Source organism: Seriola dumerili, unplaced genomic scaffold (assembly GCF_002260705.1).
Source record: "Seriola dumerili isolate Sdu_G_001 unplaced genomic scaffold, Sdu_1.0 BDQW01001892.1, whole genome shotgun sequence".
Taxonomy (NCBI): Eukaryota; Metazoa; Chordata; class Actinopteri; order Carangiformes; family Carangidae; genus Seriola; species Seriola dumerili.
In genome coordinates this window covers 27,598-46,202 of record NW_019176147.1, presented here as the reverse complement: position 1 = coordinate 46,202, position 18,605 = coordinate 27,598, and the positions used below count along the sequence as shown (strand labels likewise).

Genomic DNA, 18,605 nt, shown 5'->3' with positions numbered 1-18,605 from the left:
CTTTATAAGTGCGAAAAGAACCAAACAGTAAATTGGGCTTTTAGATAAAAGAGGCTAAAATGCTCTCTGGGGATGGGGGGACTGCAGTTATGTGACAGTACGTGTCATCATTACCCCTGTCATAAAGTTATTTGGTTAATAGTTACTAAAAGAATATTGATTGCAGCAGCTTTTTACAAGGAGTCAATGTCCCTCGAAAATTCTTTTAGTGTCAAAGGCCTTTTGCTCCATCCACCATTTACTATTGTAGGGAAATCTGATTTTCTGATCAAATAAGACTGATTTCTCCCGTTTCACTTCATTCATTCAGTCTGATGTGTTCAAGTTAGCTAACATTTCTATTTGGGAGGGGAGGTCATTTGGTTTTCATTTGTCCTGAGTAGTAGTAGTAGTAGTTGACAGCTGTTGCTACACATAGCTAACTTAACGTCTTACATGATAATCGAAGAAATAAGTAAATTTAAGACCTGTTATTTTGGTGAGTAGACTTACAACCAACTGTTCGGCTACTTTTCACTTTCGTCTGCCATTTTTCTGCCGCTTACATGACAACACTGTGCGTAGCATGTAGCCGGCTAGCTATGTAGGAAGAGAACGTCCCCTATCTTAATCCCTGCCTACAAAGCTCTTATCGGCCAATTGCTTCTCCAACTGGAAATAACAATTAGCACCTATTTTAATCAGATGTGGGCGGTGATTCATAGGTCTGGAATAAATATCTGCTACTCCACTGGAACCTTATGCAGAATTATCACACAATGTAAAATGTGATTTTGCGTGTGAGGCCAGGAGAGACTGTCAGTCTTCCTGTTAACGGTGTTGTTTGATTACAGGGGTTACGGTTCGGGTCAGCGTCTCAGCACTAATATAGCCATTAAAATGCTACAGTGTGCAAATGTTTGCCTTGAGTATATTTTTCGGCGGTCCTCCTCCTCTCAGTCGCTCATGTGTTTGTTTGTGTCAAGTGTTAATGAAGCCACCAGTGACGTTCTGAATGTGACACGCTAACCTTCGGTCACGCTCGTCGACATCGCCTCACTGACAGACAAACTCATTTAAAACTTGCGGTCTCCACAGCGCCTCATGATAACACTCGTCATGACAGGAAAAAGCCAAATAAAGGCCAGTGGAGTGCTGAGACATGTATAAGCAGATGAACGATGATTATGTGTAATTCTGTATTTGTTGTTCATTTGTGTGATAAAAATGTCTTGAAATGTGTCATATTGCACAAATTTGCTTGAGGCTAAAATGAGGATAATTGTTATTAAAGACCTGGGAAAGCAAATGCGACTAATGGAGTTTTGGCAGCGATGGTGCCGTTTCTCACAGACACCGAGGGCACGAGCATCTCCGCGCCATCTTTAATAATCTGGCGTATAAACAACTTTTCCTCTCTCCTCTCCGTCACACAGACGAGCCCATATGTACTGTATATGCTTCAACATACACGTGTGCTCTCTTAAAACTACTGGAAGATTTTAAGTACTGTGTATTACAAAAAGGTGTGTGTGTGTGTGTGTGTGTAACAGGAATGTGAGTTCGGCAGGTGAGGAGGCCCGCAGGAGGATGAGGGAGTGTGAGGGCCTGACAGACGCTCTGCTCTACGTCATCCAGACTGCTCTGGGAAGCAGTGAGATTGACAGCAAGGTAACTCACACACACACACACACACACACACACACACACACACACACACACACACAAACATGCATACAATGATAGAAGTGATGTGTGTGTGTATGTGTCTGAATGTTTGTGTTCAAGAGCTCAAATACAAGTGTTTGATTTTCCTTTGCAAACATGTTTCATGATGATTACAATGTAAAGATTATCTATCATTTACATAACTTTGCATCAGTTATCTTTGCCTTTGCTGAGTTTCTGTGTACACTGTATATGTATGTTAATTTCTATAAGTTGTTTGCCTGCGGTTTGTATGTTAATGACCGTGGCTTGCAGGCCACAAACTACACACTGTAAAAAAACATTAACGTTAATTTGTTTTGTTTTTAGACCTACAGTATTTACATTATATAAACTACATAATCAAAATAATTAAAAATACAAGACTAAAGCAAATAGTTGTGCATATGCAAAAATACACGAGCTGCCTTATCCTGTCATTTTATTTTACAGTGTACAATATATTACTCAACACAGATGGCCAGTGACACAGAAACATCACTAGAGAGAGAGAGTGTGTGTGTGTGTGCTTTTATGTGAGCCTGTGAGCATCCATGTGCATGTGCCTGTGTGGTGTATGTGCGTCCTGTGTAAATGTGTGTTCGATGTGTGTGAGTGTCGCCGGCGTGCATGGGTGTGTGTTGGTGTGTTGAGTGGAGGCTCTTCACAAGGAGACGTGAAGTTCTTAATCCGCAGAAATCCTTCACAAGTTCAAAGTCTGTGACTGCACAGCCACCAACAACAATAGGATTAGTGTGTGTGCGTGTGTGTGTGTGTGTGTGTCTATACTACGCACACATCATGTGTGTAAGTCTATGTGTGTATATATTTGGTGGGTTTATGAAATGTATAAACAGTCTGCACTGCGCAGTATCGTTGTATAGTTTGTGTGTGTGTGTGCATATGTGTGTACTGTATCGTTGTAAGTGTGTTTGTCTGTTCGCCATCTGTCCCTCCTTCATCTCTACGTCTGTTTTTCTCCACACTTCTTTCCTTTTCATCTCGATCTCTCTCCTCTCCTCTCCTCTCCTCTTCTTTTCTCGCCCTCCCTCCGTCAGACCGTGGAGAACTGTGTGTGCATCCTGAGGAACTTGTCGTACCGTCTGGCCGCAGAGACATCTCACAGCCAGCAGGGGGGGTCGGAGGAGCTGGACGGTCTGTTATGTGACACCGGCGGGAAGGATGCAGAGAGCTCCGGATGCTGGGGCAAGAAGAAGAAGAAAAAGAAGGGACACGACCAGGTGAGAAGAGACAGAGAGTTGGATCAATCTCAGTGTTCACTTCTCTTGATTTCAGTCTTGATTCAGTCAAATACTGATGCTTCACGTCAGCTAGCTAGTTCAGGTGATACTGGAGATTCACAGGGTTTCTTGTCTGAGCGGGAAAATAGAAAATACCATCGAATTACTGTAACTTCCACTGCGCAGAGGTGGGCGAATCGATCCTGAAAATATCGACGCTACGTCTCATTTTTGAAGATCAATTCCAGCCTCAGAAGGATTGATACCAGTCCCAGCTTCTCTGTTTTTCTATGTTGGACTCATTTCAGAGAAAAACTGTCAGTGCGCTCTTTGGTTCTTCACTGCTGTTCTTCTTATAAATTCTCGCAACTCCTTAAAATGATTGCTAACTTTTGCCAAATCATTAATTGGTCATTGAAATGTATTAAACATTAGCCAACTGATGATACATAGACCTCATAAATCATGACACTGCTCTCCCCCTGCCTGAAAGTACATAAGCCACTCTTAATAATACAAATTATCGGTATCAGTATCAGTGATTCTGGTTTGATCGGACTGAAAATAAATTCTGCTCTAAACAGTCCTGTGATGCAGAAAAGCTGATGATTGGTTCGGTCTGAGCTGAAGGCTGCTGTCCTCTGCATGCCTCCACAAAAATATGTATTTATTTACACCATATATCCCCTGAGCTCCCTCAGACATATTCAAGGAGCAAGACTGTGGTTTTGAGAGATACCTTTATTCCAAAACTCAGCATTTGCACTAAAGTAAATGTGTTGTGCAATGATGAAGGCTCAAAAAAGAAGTGAGTGGATGCAGGTTTGCTGTGAGCAGCACAAATTCGGGTAAGTTGAAATGTTTCGACTCGACTGAAAAAGTTTGCATCACAAGCGGACCCTTCTTTACGAGCGAGCACAGACCGGAGGAACTGCAGACCATCGGCCGTGACACGTTGACAGTCTGACCCGGGAGTCCAAGCCCGGAGTCATGTAATAATGTAGCTTTTACTACATTATCCGTTTTGATCTCAGCTACACACCTGTAAAGTTTCGTGGCTGTATCTTGCAGGTTGTGACGCTTTCACACAGACAAAGATCCGACAGACGGACTCACAACGTCACTGTCACTGTGGGTAAAAAGAAAACAACGCATGGACACAGATCCCTCGGGAAACGAACTAGTTTTGTTGCCCAGCAGTGTAGCCGCAATGGCAGAAAAAATATATATGCCGATTCAAAGCTGAGCTTGTAAATTACTGTCTCAAAGCTTCACACGCCTGAAAGCTGCAGGGCCCGTGAGAGACGAGGCAGAGTCTGGAACGGCTCTCATCAGAAGAGGCATCAACAAGAAGGGACGTGGCAGCCAGATACAGAGGTGGACACTCTCTCTGTGGAAGATGATGAACCTTTGAAAACAAGAACTAAGACAAACACATTATATTTCTGGATTTAGCTGCTTGACCTGCTGCACTACTGTTGATATTGAATTTACCTACGTTATTTTCAGTCAGCTGTCTTTTTCATGTTGCTATCAGAAGGTGTGAGTAAGTTCCAGGAGTAGCGACGGCTGTCACCTTCCTCTGGCCGTTCACTGATAAAGTTTTACGACGTTATCTGACGCTGAAGCCAGATGTTATGTAAGGGAACACGGGAGTGGCGTCGGCATGTGAGTGATGATGTCAGGTGAGCAGGAGCAGAGGGGGTGGTTCTGTGGTGGTTGTCACGGTGACGAAAAACAAAGATGGCAACAGCTGTCGCTTCAAAATGATCGGAAGACGTAACAATTAAAATCGCATGAGAAAAATTAGACTAAAATTTCCCTGATGAAAACGAGACTAAAAATGTCATTAGTTTTTATTGACAAAAACTAATGACTAAAATTTCTCTCCCTCTTTTTATTTTCCCTTTCATTTCACAACATTATATCATCTAATATGATTTTAATGACCACGTAAAATCTTCATTTACTCACTAAGTGTATAATGTATGAGGCGTTTGCCGTATTCAAACATAAGAACATTAGTACATATTGATATTTATAAATAGATATTGTATATAACACCATTTTAGCTTGTGTGTATTTTATGAAGTTAACAAAGACACTATCCCTCCCAGTGTGTGTTTTCACTCATATCATCCTGTTATCTGTCTTGTCTAACAGCAGGTATCACTTGTTAAATGTGAGATTCAGTATCTCATCCTTTAACGGAGCTCTGTGAGGTTTCCAGTTTAAAAACATTTGCTCAGTTCACCCATGGTTCTTGCCTCAAATGAATATTTATGAATGCAGTTTTCTTTGATATTGAGCCACTGACATTCACGTACCACCTGGATTATTTAGGGTCACGTCCATCACCCCACAATTACATATATCAAGAAAGGCTTGATGACGTGACGAAGTTATCAGCACAAGATTTTATGTTATTTATTACACAGCAGTGGAAGCAGCAGGAGATTATGGCTTTACCTGCAGATTAAACTGACTTTCACTTCCTGTACAATGACTACCTGCGCTCAGACTCGGAAACACCGAGCTGATTTAGTGTTTCACTCCTGGATTTCCTGTGCTGTGTCCATCTGTTGCCAACAGGCAGAGTTTCATCCTGCCTTTAGTTAAGAAAATGAGCGCTCCTTTAGTTGGAAGAATTGGCAGAAACCGAGCGGCTTCCTTGGAGTAGGCTCTAACCTCTTGTCATGCTAATAAGCAATCAGCATCGCATTCTGGTTGAGTGGAAGACGTCTTTTACAACTTCTAGTGAAGCTGTGGGGATTGAAAACCCAACACTTCCGGGGGGATCGGGGTGAATTGCTCATTAGCCCTGCATGCTGTTTTTTTTTGGGGGGGGGGGGGGGTTTCTCTCTCTCTCTTTCATTTCTTCCAAAGACAGAGAAAGGAGATTTAAAAAAAAAAAAATGCTAGTGATGAACCCGGCCTTTAACTTCCCTTTGTTATCAACAAACTTTTCTGTATCCAGGCAGAACCAGAGGGGGGGGGGGATCTAAGAAGTAACCCTGGGATCAGAAAATAAAAAAGGACAAATCATAACCTCTCTATGATAATAATACGTAACCCCTCTATCTGTCTGTCTCCACTCCAGTGCAGCTGTGGGTGATTACCATGAAGTGGAGATTGGGGAGCTTGTTGGAGAGGGCAAAACTCCATCAAATGTGGGGTAATTAGAGGAGAGGAGAGGAGAGGAGAGGGAAATTGGGGTGTAGTGGAGGATAGAGAAGAGAGGGAAAAGAGGAAGTAGTAGACTAATAAGATCAAAGACCAACGGGGAATCAAAGGAAGACAATGATTGAACAAAAAAACGAGATTTAATTTAAATGCAGTGTGTTGGAGATATCGCAGAGCCTCGACAGATGCCATGTGGGATTATGTCATTGCAGATGGAAGGAGGACGGGAGGTGATATGTTTTTCTATACTAAACAAACGTCGGATGAAATTATGTAATGACAAGAGGGAGCGTTAACGACATGAACAGACCTGTGGACAGAGCACAGAACAAAGTGTAAAAGAAGACAGGTGTACAGCTGAACAAAAATACAATACTATAACATAAATATTCCATAATAGATATTATGTGCAGGAAAACCACTTTGTTTGGATGGTGTCATATGTTGTGTAAAAGGTGGGTTATGTATCTCTATGGACTGTTTGCTAACCGCCCCTCCTCCCTGTTGCTATTCCTGTTTAGCCTTTCATTATTGCGCAACACATTTTGCAGTTTACAGCGATAAAAATAGCTGATTTACGGCTCAAAATTCAGTGTTTTCTTTTTAAACAATTGGTCTTGATTTCAGATGGTGATTTCTAGCCAGCCTCCATCAGTTTTTCCAGCTGAAACTTGTCAGTAGTTTAACTTTAACAGCTGTAGCTAGCTAGCTAAATACGCTAACGTTAGCTTCGTCGGGTTGGTGACGTTTTAATGTTTCAGGCTGAACTAGAATCCTGTAAAGGAATCTGAAATATGCTGAAATACAGAAGTATATGTTCATGTAGAGCTAGTAAATGTTATCACTGTAAGTATGATAAGGAAATTAAAACATCAGACTAATGTAGCCTTGTTTCACTGCATAGTTTACTTAAACAAGCAAGACAGAGGCTAGCTTCATGCCTAATTATTCATATAAATAAACACATAAATATTTTCTGGCATCAATTTATAACATATCAGGAAATGTGTGTGAATTGTGTAAAATAAAAAAATTTTCAAATCAACCAGACTTTTAAAAAAATATAAATAAAAACCTCAATAACTCAATTCCAGCTTGATAAGAATAATTAATGTTAATTAATGTTAATTAATTATGATCTATGATTAATTTAAAAGTTCATTAAATTAATACTGAGTTATTGGCCACCTCCAGTCTGCAGTCCCGGATGAGCAGCAGTGATCTTCTGTTATATTTTAGTTTTAATGTGCAGTGCTCTTCATATCTCCAAAAGGAAGGGGGATGTTTATAACAAAATATCTTATACCAGGTCCAGGATAGTAACTAAACTCATCAACACACTGTTGTCACTCTTCAGTGCCACTGATCTGAATTATGAATAAATTACGTTGCAGGTTGACTAAGAAATCTCCAGTATTCAGGAGCCAAGATTTTCACAGCTGTAATTGATGTATAGTGTGTGTGTGTGTGTGTGTCTGCACCATCAATGCAGGAGAAAATGTCAGATTTCAATTACAGAGGAGATAGAGAAACAAAATGCACAAATAGATGAATGCCAGCTTATTTATACGCTGCTCATGAATAGTAAACCTTCTCCCTCTCTCCTCTTCCTGCTCTTGCCTGAGGGGACCGTGCTGGCACGCCACCACTGTCAAACCCCGCCTCACACAGAACTCAAAGTGCTTTCCTATCTTGAATCACGTCTCATCTTCCGCAGTGGGACGGCGTCGGCCCGTTTCCAGACTTGGCGGAGCCCCCGAAAGGCATCCAGATGTTATGGCACCCCACCATCGTCAAGCCCTACCTCACACTGCTGTCTGAGTGTTCCAACCCAGACACCCTGGAGGGAGCAGCTGGGGCTCTGCAGAACCTAGCTGCTGGCAGCTGGAAGGTAAGGACTCGGTGCTGTGGCTGTGTCATTGTGATACCAAAGGGCATCTGCAGAAGTGTGATGAAATTCCAGTGGGTGCCAGAAGGTATTTTAGAGGGAGAAATTACAGCACGCGGCAAAAAAAATGTTGTGCTGTGGGATAGAAAAACGTCACCTACTGCCCCTTTTAAATTTCCTCAAGCGTGAGTGCACACATCTCTCTGAAATCACCACTTTTATGTTATGAAATCTAAAAGACTCAAGTCAGGAAAATATGATAAAAAGCCTTATATTTTCATCAGTGTGTGACAGATAATGGCTTGAATTATACGGGGGAACCATAAGATCATTACTGCAGCATCAGTGATTTTGATCTGAAGATAGTCAGGATGTGAACAGTATCAAGCTTTTGGGCAAACTCTTAACAATCAGAAATAAAAAAATGTTCTCATTACATAAACTATATCAGTCGATTCGAACGAAAAGAAATCATACTTGCTGTTTCCAGAGCTTTAAGTCACGTCACATGTTCTGCCTCAGCAAAGGTAGCTCACATGATAACAACAAAAACGCACAACAAAGGTTCATCATGTGTCACAGTATGGTATCCACAAATATTTGAAATGATGTCATGGTTCCCAGAGGATGATCAATCTTCCTACTGCCACCATCAGTTCATTATCTCAACAGCTACTTATTAGCACCAGATTTCAAGCAGACTTTCATGGTTTCCTGAGGATGTCTTCTGATGACTTAATCCTGAGACTTCTGAGGTCAAATGAATGAAAATGAATATCAATAAATGGGTATCAATCTGGACAGCAATGATAAGGAAAAAAGGAAGGTGCATGAATAACAGCACATCAAAACAAATCGCTGATCTCTCCGTCCCTAACTTTTCTCCTGCCCCAGTGGTCGGTGTATATCCGTGCCGCAGTGCGTAAAGAGAAGGGCCTCCCGATCCTGGTGGAGCTGCTGAGGATAGACAACGACCGGGTGGTGTGTGCCGTGGCCACCGCGCTCAGAAACATGGCTCTGGACATCAGGAACAAGGAGCTCATCGGTGAGTAGTTACTTCACAGGCAAACAAAAAAGACTGTAGTCGTACAAAGAGACACGCACACAGTCTGGGGGGAAAAAAGAAAGAAGACAGAAGAAATAGCCTTCCAGTGGGTTATTGCATAATTTCCAAAGCAAATCAACTTTATTCAAGCATTTTGTTGAGTGTTATTTTCTTGACTAGTGGAGTAATGTGCTTAATTCTGCCTTAATTGAAGATAATGGCACTGAAATCAAGAGCAGTTATCCTGACCCACTTGCAGAATTACTCACTTGCTTTAATGCATAATATGAGACTTGTTAAAGTGGACACATTCAGCAGTGTTTTTTTTTTTTTTTTTTTTTTTTTTTAACACAGCTGTTAAAATGTCATTTGGGCAGAGGATTATTACCGTTACGAACGGCACGCAGGCAGTGGGGTTTTGTGGATTCGTCTGCAATGAAAGAGAAAGAGATAAATGGTTTTATAATGGGTCGTCCTCTGTGTGCAGATAGTTTCCTTCTTAGAGCAGATAGCAGCGTCGCTCTGACTGATCGTTTGACGCTTGATTTTCCTTTGGAGACAAGTAATGTTTTGTGCCTGTTCTGTTGGTCCCCATAGCAACAACCGCATGCCTCCTTCCACTTTGTCTGATGCTCGAAGCTCTGAGCTAAGCTGTGTGTGTGTGTGTGTGTGTGTGTGTGAAAATGGAACCATGCATGTGTATAGCAGTATGTAGGTTGTAATGCCTTGTCTTGTATCGCTCCGCCACAGGACAGGCGTGTATGTTCTGACAGGACGCACTGTCCCGTCCTCACTTGCGTTGCGTTAACACGATGACATTGCGTAAAGAGAGACAGGGCATGTTGTGCAGCTGAGCCCGCAGAGCTTTCAGCAGTAGATACCAATACTGTCTGCACGCACGCGTCCGCTGTGAGACAACTGTTGACTTACTGCTGCAATGTTACCAAACCAGATTGAGAGCTTCACTTTCACTGCGTGTATGTTTGTAATCATGTGAATATTGCCAATACTGTGAGTGTATGGCAATAGTTAAATGAAGCTGCTTACATGGCCAAATTATGTTTGATAACTCACTGTAATAAGCCAGTTTATCAGTGTGAATTGCTTTGATGATCTGGAGAGAAAATTATGTTTATTTTTATTGCTGAAAATGAGAAAGTCAATAAGAAAGTTGAAGTGAGTGAGAGTGTTTATTAGTCGGAGGCACTGATCTAGTTTTTAATTTTTATTTGACAGCGTGTTGTGATTTCACCACACAAACTTGTTTAAAGTTTATTCATGTAATCATGTCTTGCAACACGTGTTGAGTAATTTCTGCCAACAGTTTCTCGCTGCAGTAAATTACCATTTTTCAACAGTTTGGGAAGTAGCATAATGTGCATAATAACATATAAGTGTTATTATTATATCTAGTACGAGTTTGCCGTCATATATTAATTGACAGAATCTGCAGTCGGTGCTTTGTCCACCAGCAGCATTATTACGGCAGGGAAACGCATGTAGTGTGGACGTGAACTGTCAGCGGGCCGTGATGTGCTCCTTCTCCTCCATCCACCCCAGAGGGATGACCCAATCGAAATGAGGGGCAGAGAGCACAGTGGACAAGATTGCCTCACAGCAGTATTTAGCTGTCATGGGAAATGTAGTCAGTTGGTGTTGGATCACGTGGCCGTGTCTCCATCAGCTGTCTGACAGCCGCAGAGCCAGGCTGGGGTTTTTACTTCCCGAGCAGCAGCTGGGCAGACGGTCAGGGCTTTTATTTATTTATTTATTTTTTAAAATGAGAGTAGATTAAATTTCCTTTAACCTATCATCCCAAATTTATATTTATATTTATTGTCATACATCAAATTATCTTGGATCTTTAAGTATCTATGGCAGTAGAGAGCACTGATATGAATCTACTGCAGGTAACACACTGACAATAGATAAGTGCCTCACACAAGCCCACGCCCCCTGAACTGTCACGTTAATGTCTGAACTATCTCTCATGGGAACATATGTTTTTGTACCAGCCCGCGGTCGTTCCCACCTTCACTATATTCTGTATAACAACAGAAAGTATCTGTTAGTTAATCTGTACTATAATTCAAGTTCAGCGTCACACGTCTTTTCCTTTTGCGTGAATCAGTTGTAGCTTCACAATTAGCATCACAAACAGTTTTTATTTTTATTCCCATTTCCACCCTTTGTCCTCCTTTCCATCTCTAAACCCTTCAACCTACATTATTTCCACCCCACCTCCGCTCTCTTCCTACCCTGCCATACCCACAGGTAAATACGCCATGAGGGACCTGGTGCACCGTTTGCCCGGAGGCAGCAACAACAACAACAGCACCAGTGGTGGAGGAGGAGGAGGAGGAGGAGGCGGAGGCGGCGCCAACAACAGCGGCCTGGTGGGGAAGACCATGTCGGACGACACCATCACGGCTATCTGCTGCGCGCTGCACGAGGTCATCACCAAGAACATGGAGAACACGAAGGCTCTGAGGGACGCCGGCGGCATCGAGAAGCTCATCGGCATCGCCCGCAGCAAAGGAGACAAGTAAGCCGAATGGGAGGATGTTGACGGATGGAAGAGGGTTTATAGGAAGATAGAAATCATGGGATGCCATCCTTAGGAAACACTTATGTTAATATGTTGTATTCACAAAGCATTACAAAAAGTTTTAAATGGATATCTGAAAAAAATGTAAAGCCGCAGGTACATTCGCAGTCGCTGAATTCAGTCAAAGTTGAACCAGGATCAAAAATAGAATAGATTTAAACTGTAATCACCAGAATTGTAAGCTCTGTAATTGGACCTAATCATACATATAATCAATACAAATGACTTTTGAATAAATCTCACACGCAATAAACATCACAATTATAAATCATCAGCATCGTCGTCCTTAAAACGAAGTCACAACGGCTCAAAATGTACATCTGGACTGGAGATAATGTGTATTTAACGCTGATTGTGAGATGCGCACCTCTGCATATTAATGCTAGTCAGGCGGCATGCTGTCGTAGAAGAAGGATACGTTTTGTTATTCGCTCATTAGCACACAGCAAGACGGTAGAGCAGTGTGACACATGGCGAAATGTGGGGATTTAAGTCAGAGATATTCAGGCCTGAATATATGGAGGCTAATTGGTGGAGTCGGCCAAGAGGAGCGCGTAAGCAAATTGGCTGTGGAATAAGAAAAGGCTGGGACGTGGCTGCGGTCGTGACAGGGTGGAGAAATCATGCAGCAGAGAGAGAGAGACAGGGGTGAGGACGGAGGGAAGGAAGGAGGAGGGTGACAGTGCGCCGCTTGTTTCGGAGCTGTGAGTCACTACAGTCAAAACGAAGCTCGGCCAGGTAGCTCCCCAGTGTTCCCACAGCGTGTTCACCAGCACGCCTACACTTTTTATTTTAGCATTTGTTTTACTTAATAGTCGACAGTAAACGTGGGGAGAGAGCAGGAGGGTTGACCAGCCGGTGTTCAAGTAGGGGCATTACGATTTACAGTCCATAGGAATTAAATGTGTCCCTGTTTTGGACGGTTTTTGTCTGTAATAATGATATTTATACTAAAACTAATGTAATAAATGAATTTACACTTTACCTCACCAAATTGTATGAATTCCACTAGAGTCAAAAGCTCTAGCCATGAGTTTCTCACCAGCTAGCTGTAAAGGAGCTATTTGCAAGTTTTGCTATTGCTACATTAGCTAACGTTAGCATTAACAGGTGTTTAGAGGAAAAGTTGCGAGTTCAGCGTCAAACTTCATCCCTTCACTCACCAACATCTGTCTCCAGAGGTGGAAAGTAACGTCAACGTTAACTCTTGTCTCTATCACGTCTTTTCTTCTACTGAAGTTAGCACGCTAACCAGCTAGCCCCGGCCCATCTCGTCACTGTCTGATAGCGACTCACTGTAGCCTCCGGTCTGCCCTGAAGACGTAACGCTGCTCAGAGGGCGGATTAAAACGTCTTGATGGCTGATGCTCAGTCACCACCACCTGCAAATAGACCCGTAAACTTAGCATCGTTGCTTTAGCATCTAGCTGTCTAGTTTTTTTTTGGGCTGTTTTGTCGTTACCTTGAATTTAAAAAGCTATTTTCACAAAAAATGATACGCTACATTTCAGTCGTATAATGTTTTATATTGTAAAGACATATGAAAAATTCAGGTTCAGGTCCTCATCACTCATTTTTTACTGCACATGTAGGGCTGAATAACAAATACCAAATTTGGTTTCGACTTCCATCCAAATATTGCATTTATTTCCGCCCATGGTCTATGAAGAACCGTGGACTGAAACTAATTTCTGAGGTAGAGACTGAAAATATGAATCCATGGATAGAATAAGTTTCCTGCTTTGTATCACTGTGAGGGCAGGGTTTGCAATCACAGAATCCAAAACAATAACGTTCGCCAAAATGACTTGAAGAAATAAAGTTTAATTTCCTTGGCGCTGATAAGGCCATATGAGCCAATTAGACCCACAGCCATTAGTCAGCTGAGTCAAACCCTGGAGGACACCAGAGTGAAATATTGGCCAATCAATCAATCAAACAAGCAATTATGCAATTTGGCCCCAGAACAATTTAAGTGCCATATTTAAGGAGATAAAGAAGGCTGTCTTTCCTCTTCGGAGGTTACAGTGAGCTGATGTCTTACATGCAGGTTTAGTGTTTGTAGCTTTATGCAAATCTGTTTCTTCATTATTACGAATGGTGATATTTTTTTTTTTATAGCTCCCAAGCACAAAACAAAGGACGGTCAAGCTTTATACTGTATGTGTTCTTTTCTCTCTGCTGAATTCCTAGACATAGTCCCAAAGTGGTGAAAGCAGCATCTCAAGTCCTGAACAGCATGTGGCAATACAGAGACCTCCGCAGCCTCTACAAAAAGGTAAAGTCCACATGGCTGAGTGCGCTCCGGCTGGATAAACACTGAATATTTCATTCACGTTGATGTTTCAGTAAATATCACTGACGGACTGGAAGCTGGAAATTAGCGAGGCTACAGTCGTGAGGCATATAAAGTGTGCATTATTCCCAACACCGCCTCTCATCTCTTCCTCTCCTGTCCCTGTCGTCTCCCTCTCTCCCTCAGGATGGATATTCTCAGTACCATTTCGTCGGCTCTTCCTCCACGATAGAGAGAGACAGACAGCGACCTTATTCTTCCTCTCGTACTCCGTCCATCTCTCCCGTACGGACCTCACCTAACAATCGATCAGGTGAGTCTACCTCCCACTCTCCTGTCTTTCCCTTTTGTCCTCCATAATTCTTGTCATCGGATATAGTCCAGTCAAACAAACACCTCTCCACCACAGCTTAAGTCTTCTTTAACCTTCACACAATGGCGGCTACTGACAAATAATTCTGCTGTCAAGTGAAATCCTTGCACCCTACCTCCTATAACAGTTTCCCGCCCTTGCATTGCTGAAATTATTCTTTGACTAATACGAGCCGTGCAAGGCCTCAGTATTTCTGGACTGATGGTGATATCCTCTGATGTTCACTATCCTTGAATTTTACTAAACCTATGCCAAAACTCTGAAGAACGACGTTGGCTCACATGAGCATAATTCTTGGCTGGGTTTAAAAGCTTGTGAAACTGACGATGGGGCAATAATGACATCCAGTGAAACCAAAGACAACGATGATAATAGACTAATTTTTAATGCATACATGTGTAGCATATGATCTGCATCAGTGGTCGGTGACTGACGCCCCGCAGGCCAAAAAGAAAATCTGACTCCCACATTGAGCTGTAATGTCCAAATAGAGAATCGACCCTCACCTGAAGATGATTATTATGCTTTTATCCATGTTGAGAGAGAATGACAGACACAAACAGTCACATCAGTGATTATAGTCAATGCACAGTGATTTTGCATACAAAATAAAAGCTAAAGAAAGTTTTGTTGCAGCAGCAATGCTTTATTTCAACCTATTGCGAGCTTTTATTTTGAAAAGTTCTGACAGGAAGTTCCAAAGGTTCTGTTCTGGACAGACTTCCAAAATAGCAGACACATGATGTGTGATATGAAAAAAAAAAAAATCATTTGAACAGTAACAAAGCAAATTCCAGTTGCATCTTTATCAATCGATTTCTTAAATTACCCTTATTGATATATGATTATGTTCTGACCCGCCCTCTAATGGATTAGAAAATAAACTTAAATGCCGACGCCCTGAAATATTATATTTTATCGTTGGTGACCGAGAGGAATCGGCAGTCGAAAAGTTTAAAGAAATAAAGGAAGAAGAAAGTTTTTCTGTTTTCACACTGGGTGCATTAGTGATGGATCATAAACCTTATTTTGCTGTTGAAGCTTTACTTAATGACCATCCTGGGTGTGAGAGACGCTCGCCCCTTCTTCTCTCCGAGTAAATCAGTCTCTTATAACTTAATGGAGAATTTCTGCTGCCAACAGTGCACGAGCAGTGAATGACAAGACGTTATGAAAACTGCTTAACCGGATGTTCATCATTTCATCCATGCGGCTGGCGTGAATGAAAATCGAACGTGTAGGAAGGGAGTGCTACTTAATGTGGTTATAAAAGTTGTTTTTTTACCCACTTTTTCCCAGTCGTTTTTTATAGACAGATTGACCCAAGAAGAATCTCTTCAACAACTTTACACTCGCCCATTCATGATGTTTAATGGCTTATTAAGAGACGACGAGAGATTAAAATGTAATAGATTTATTACAGTGCTCTTAGTGAGGCATGGTGTGCATGTTTTACTTTGTGCCGCTGTAGCTTTTACATTAATCTGACAGCACGGACCTTGTAAAACTGTGAGACGTCCACTGACATTTAAAATATAAAAGCAATAAATGAGAGTAGAGTTACTCAGATATTTGCTGTTTTTGAGCTTTCAGTTTTACTTTAAAACCTTCATCAGGAACAGGTAGAGGTGTCAGGAAAACTACAGCTAATTAACACCATGTGGGCCTACTCAGCTACCAAGTTGTGGCAGTTAGGCTGATTATGTTGCGGGCTTAAAGTGCCTCTGAGAGAAAGAGCACAAACTCATGTCAACAACCAAAGCTCCTAGCATCGTGTTGACAACTTCAGTCCCTGAGGAACTCCTCTACCTGCTCCCGGTGATGGTTTTAAAGTAAAACCGAAAGGCGGGAACAATTAAATCATATGCTCTCATTAGTGTCTAAAGCTGCACGTCTTTAAACCAGTTTTCCAAACGAAATACAATAATTTAATTCTACTCCCTCTGCTCCCCGGAGAGCTCCCAGACACACAGCTGGACAAATCTTAACGTTTTAATATGGAACAAGAGATGACGATTTCTTTGTATGATCCCACTATTGTCCATGTCAGGAACAGGGGTGTAGAGAGAGTGACCTTGATACTGTATGTAAGAATTAGCCTGAAAAATCTTACTGTGTTTCCTTCAGTGGAAAACTTCCCTTGTACATAAAACAATAAAACATCAAGTCAGAACCTGTTGCTACTGTTTCAGGTGAAATTGCAAAAGCAATCCACAAGAAAATGCACAACGAGCGGATTAGTATTTGCCCTCATTGTTTACTCACTGCCAGAGGAAAGACACTTTAAAATGAAGTGTGTGAAGATATTTCAGCTTTCAATGAGCTGGACATAAACGTTTTGACTAAACAGGTTTCCTGCGTGCTGCTGAAAGACGTGTATGTATGTAGACGTTTGTTGTACAGGTGTTGAACTTGGAACAGACTGAAAGATTCTGCTTCCTGTCACAGTCACATTAATAATACAGATGATGGCTGTTGTGATATTTACACAAAAGTCACATTCACACACATCTGAAAGGGGCTATAACATCAATTGTAAGACTATGAGTGTATAACACTGGTTATCATCTTGAAACCATGAATTTACCAAAATTTTAATAGCGATCCATCCAGATAAAACAAATGTCTGAATGTCTGTCGAATGTCTGAACAAAATCTTATGGCAGTTCATTCAGTCGTCGTTAGTTTATTTCACTCATACAGCTATCATGGCTAAAAAGCCTACATTGGATATATTGCTCTGTAGCCGCTCGCTAATACATAATTCAAACCAATTTGAAATTACTTTATGTGAGAGAATTTAAAAAGGTTAATGGACCACCAACAAAAATCACCAGAACTGGATTTATGAGTCTGTCAGCTGACAGCGGCAAAGTGATAAATGCTGTAGTTTGGGAGCTGATTTCACTTTTTTTTTTTTTATTTTGTTTCACAGTTTACAAGTGTGCACGCAGTCACAGATGGTCCACCGAGCCGTTTGTTTAATTTTACTGCCGAGGAAATTTTCACATACTAAAGAAAGTGTGTAAAAAGCCTCCGTGTGCATTCCTACAACAGCTGTTTTCCGCAGCGGCAGGCAGACGATAATTGGTCGTGTAGGTGCCGATATTAAAATAGACGGTATTAGCAGAGCAGTAACGAGCCTATGGATCAGTGCTGACTGTGCTGTAACGGACAGGGTAACTGAGGAGAAACAAAGACACAGATGCAGCAGCACAAACAGGCTTGACAGGCCGCATCAGAGCCAGCAGCTTCTATGTGAAGGGCTGTGGATAATGAGTCGAATATTAGAGGAAAACGTTACAGAACCATATGGCACAGAAACAATGGGCGGGTTTCCTCCGACATGGCAAACCAGATCTAAGTCCAGCGTGTCTTATTTCATCCCCAACTGCTGGTGTATGCATTTTTTGGATGAGTAATGCAAACACAGACAGGGCGTAATAGGCCAGTGGGAGTTTAAGTCGGCGTAAATATGTACATGTAGTAAGTGCAGGTGGAGAGAGAGAGAGAGAGAGAGAGAGACGCAGTCAGACAGTAAGAGAAAGAGAAGACAGAGGCAAGATTAAAGCAGATGTGGGGAGGAGGGATGACTCAGTATTTACCTCTTTGAAATCACACCCCAGTCAAAAAAAAAGAAAAAAGAGATAAGGATTTGTAAAGAATGGCACACACCCACAGAGTCACAGTACAAACAGCACCCGGTTGCCCCCGTTTTTCACTCATTCCTGGGTGATGGTTAGAGGATATAATGAAAGCAGTGGAGCCCTAAGAGTGTTGTTCTTTTATCGAGAGCCAGGCAGGTAAATGTGAAGCCTCAACTGCTCAGAAAGGTACAATTTTCCAATCACTCCGTCCTCCCCCCTCTGAAAGGAGTGTAGGAGGACTGCTTGTCCTTCCTGCTCCTGTCTCCTCCTCAAGAATCCAAAGTGTATTGATAATGTGTTGATGGTAGATTGAAGGGTAAAGGCATTTCGTGTGTGTGTGTGTGTGTGTAGCGAGCGCACCAGCTTCCCCCAGGGAGATGATGGCGCTGAAGGAGAGGAAGGCAGACTATGAGTCAACCGGCAATGCCAGTTACCATGGCAACAAGGGCGAGCACACATCCCGGAAGGACGCCATGACAAGTAGGAAATCTGAACTGCATGTCTGACACTAAATCTCACCCTCGCGTGAAACTGATGTTTTGTGTGGGTTTTTACAAATATTAAATAGACGGTTAAACATTTTGATGAATATTTGTTTTCTTGCAGGTTTTGTATTTGGTTGGGGGGGACAGTAGCTT

The 18,605-nt window shown here is 42.0% G+C and overlaps 1 protein-coding gene across 1 annotated transcript in view; it reads left to right on the top strand.

The window, feature by feature from the left end:
* ctnnd2 (catenin delta 2) overlaps window positions 1-18,605 on the top strand; it is a 162,762-nt gene that overhangs the window by 140,371 nt on the left and 3,786 nt on the right. The window contains exons 15-22 of the mRNA XM_022768920.1: window positions 1,533-1,650; window positions 2,745-2,927; window positions 7,828-8,001; window positions 8,893-9,043; window positions 11,318-11,588; window positions 13,845-13,929; window positions 14,134-14,260; window positions 18,319-18,447. Of these exons, the coding sequence (XP_022624641.1) occupies window positions 1,533-1,650; window positions 2,745-2,927; window positions 7,828-8,001; window positions 8,893-9,043; window positions 11,318-11,588; window positions 13,845-13,929; window positions 14,134-14,260; window positions 18,319-18,447 (1,238 nt within the window). The remainder of the gene's footprint in view (window positions 1-1,532; window positions 1,651-2,744; window positions 2,928-7,827; window positions 8,002-8,892; window positions 9,044-11,317; window positions 11,589-13,844; window positions 13,930-14,133; window positions 14,261-18,318; window positions 18,448-18,605) is intronic.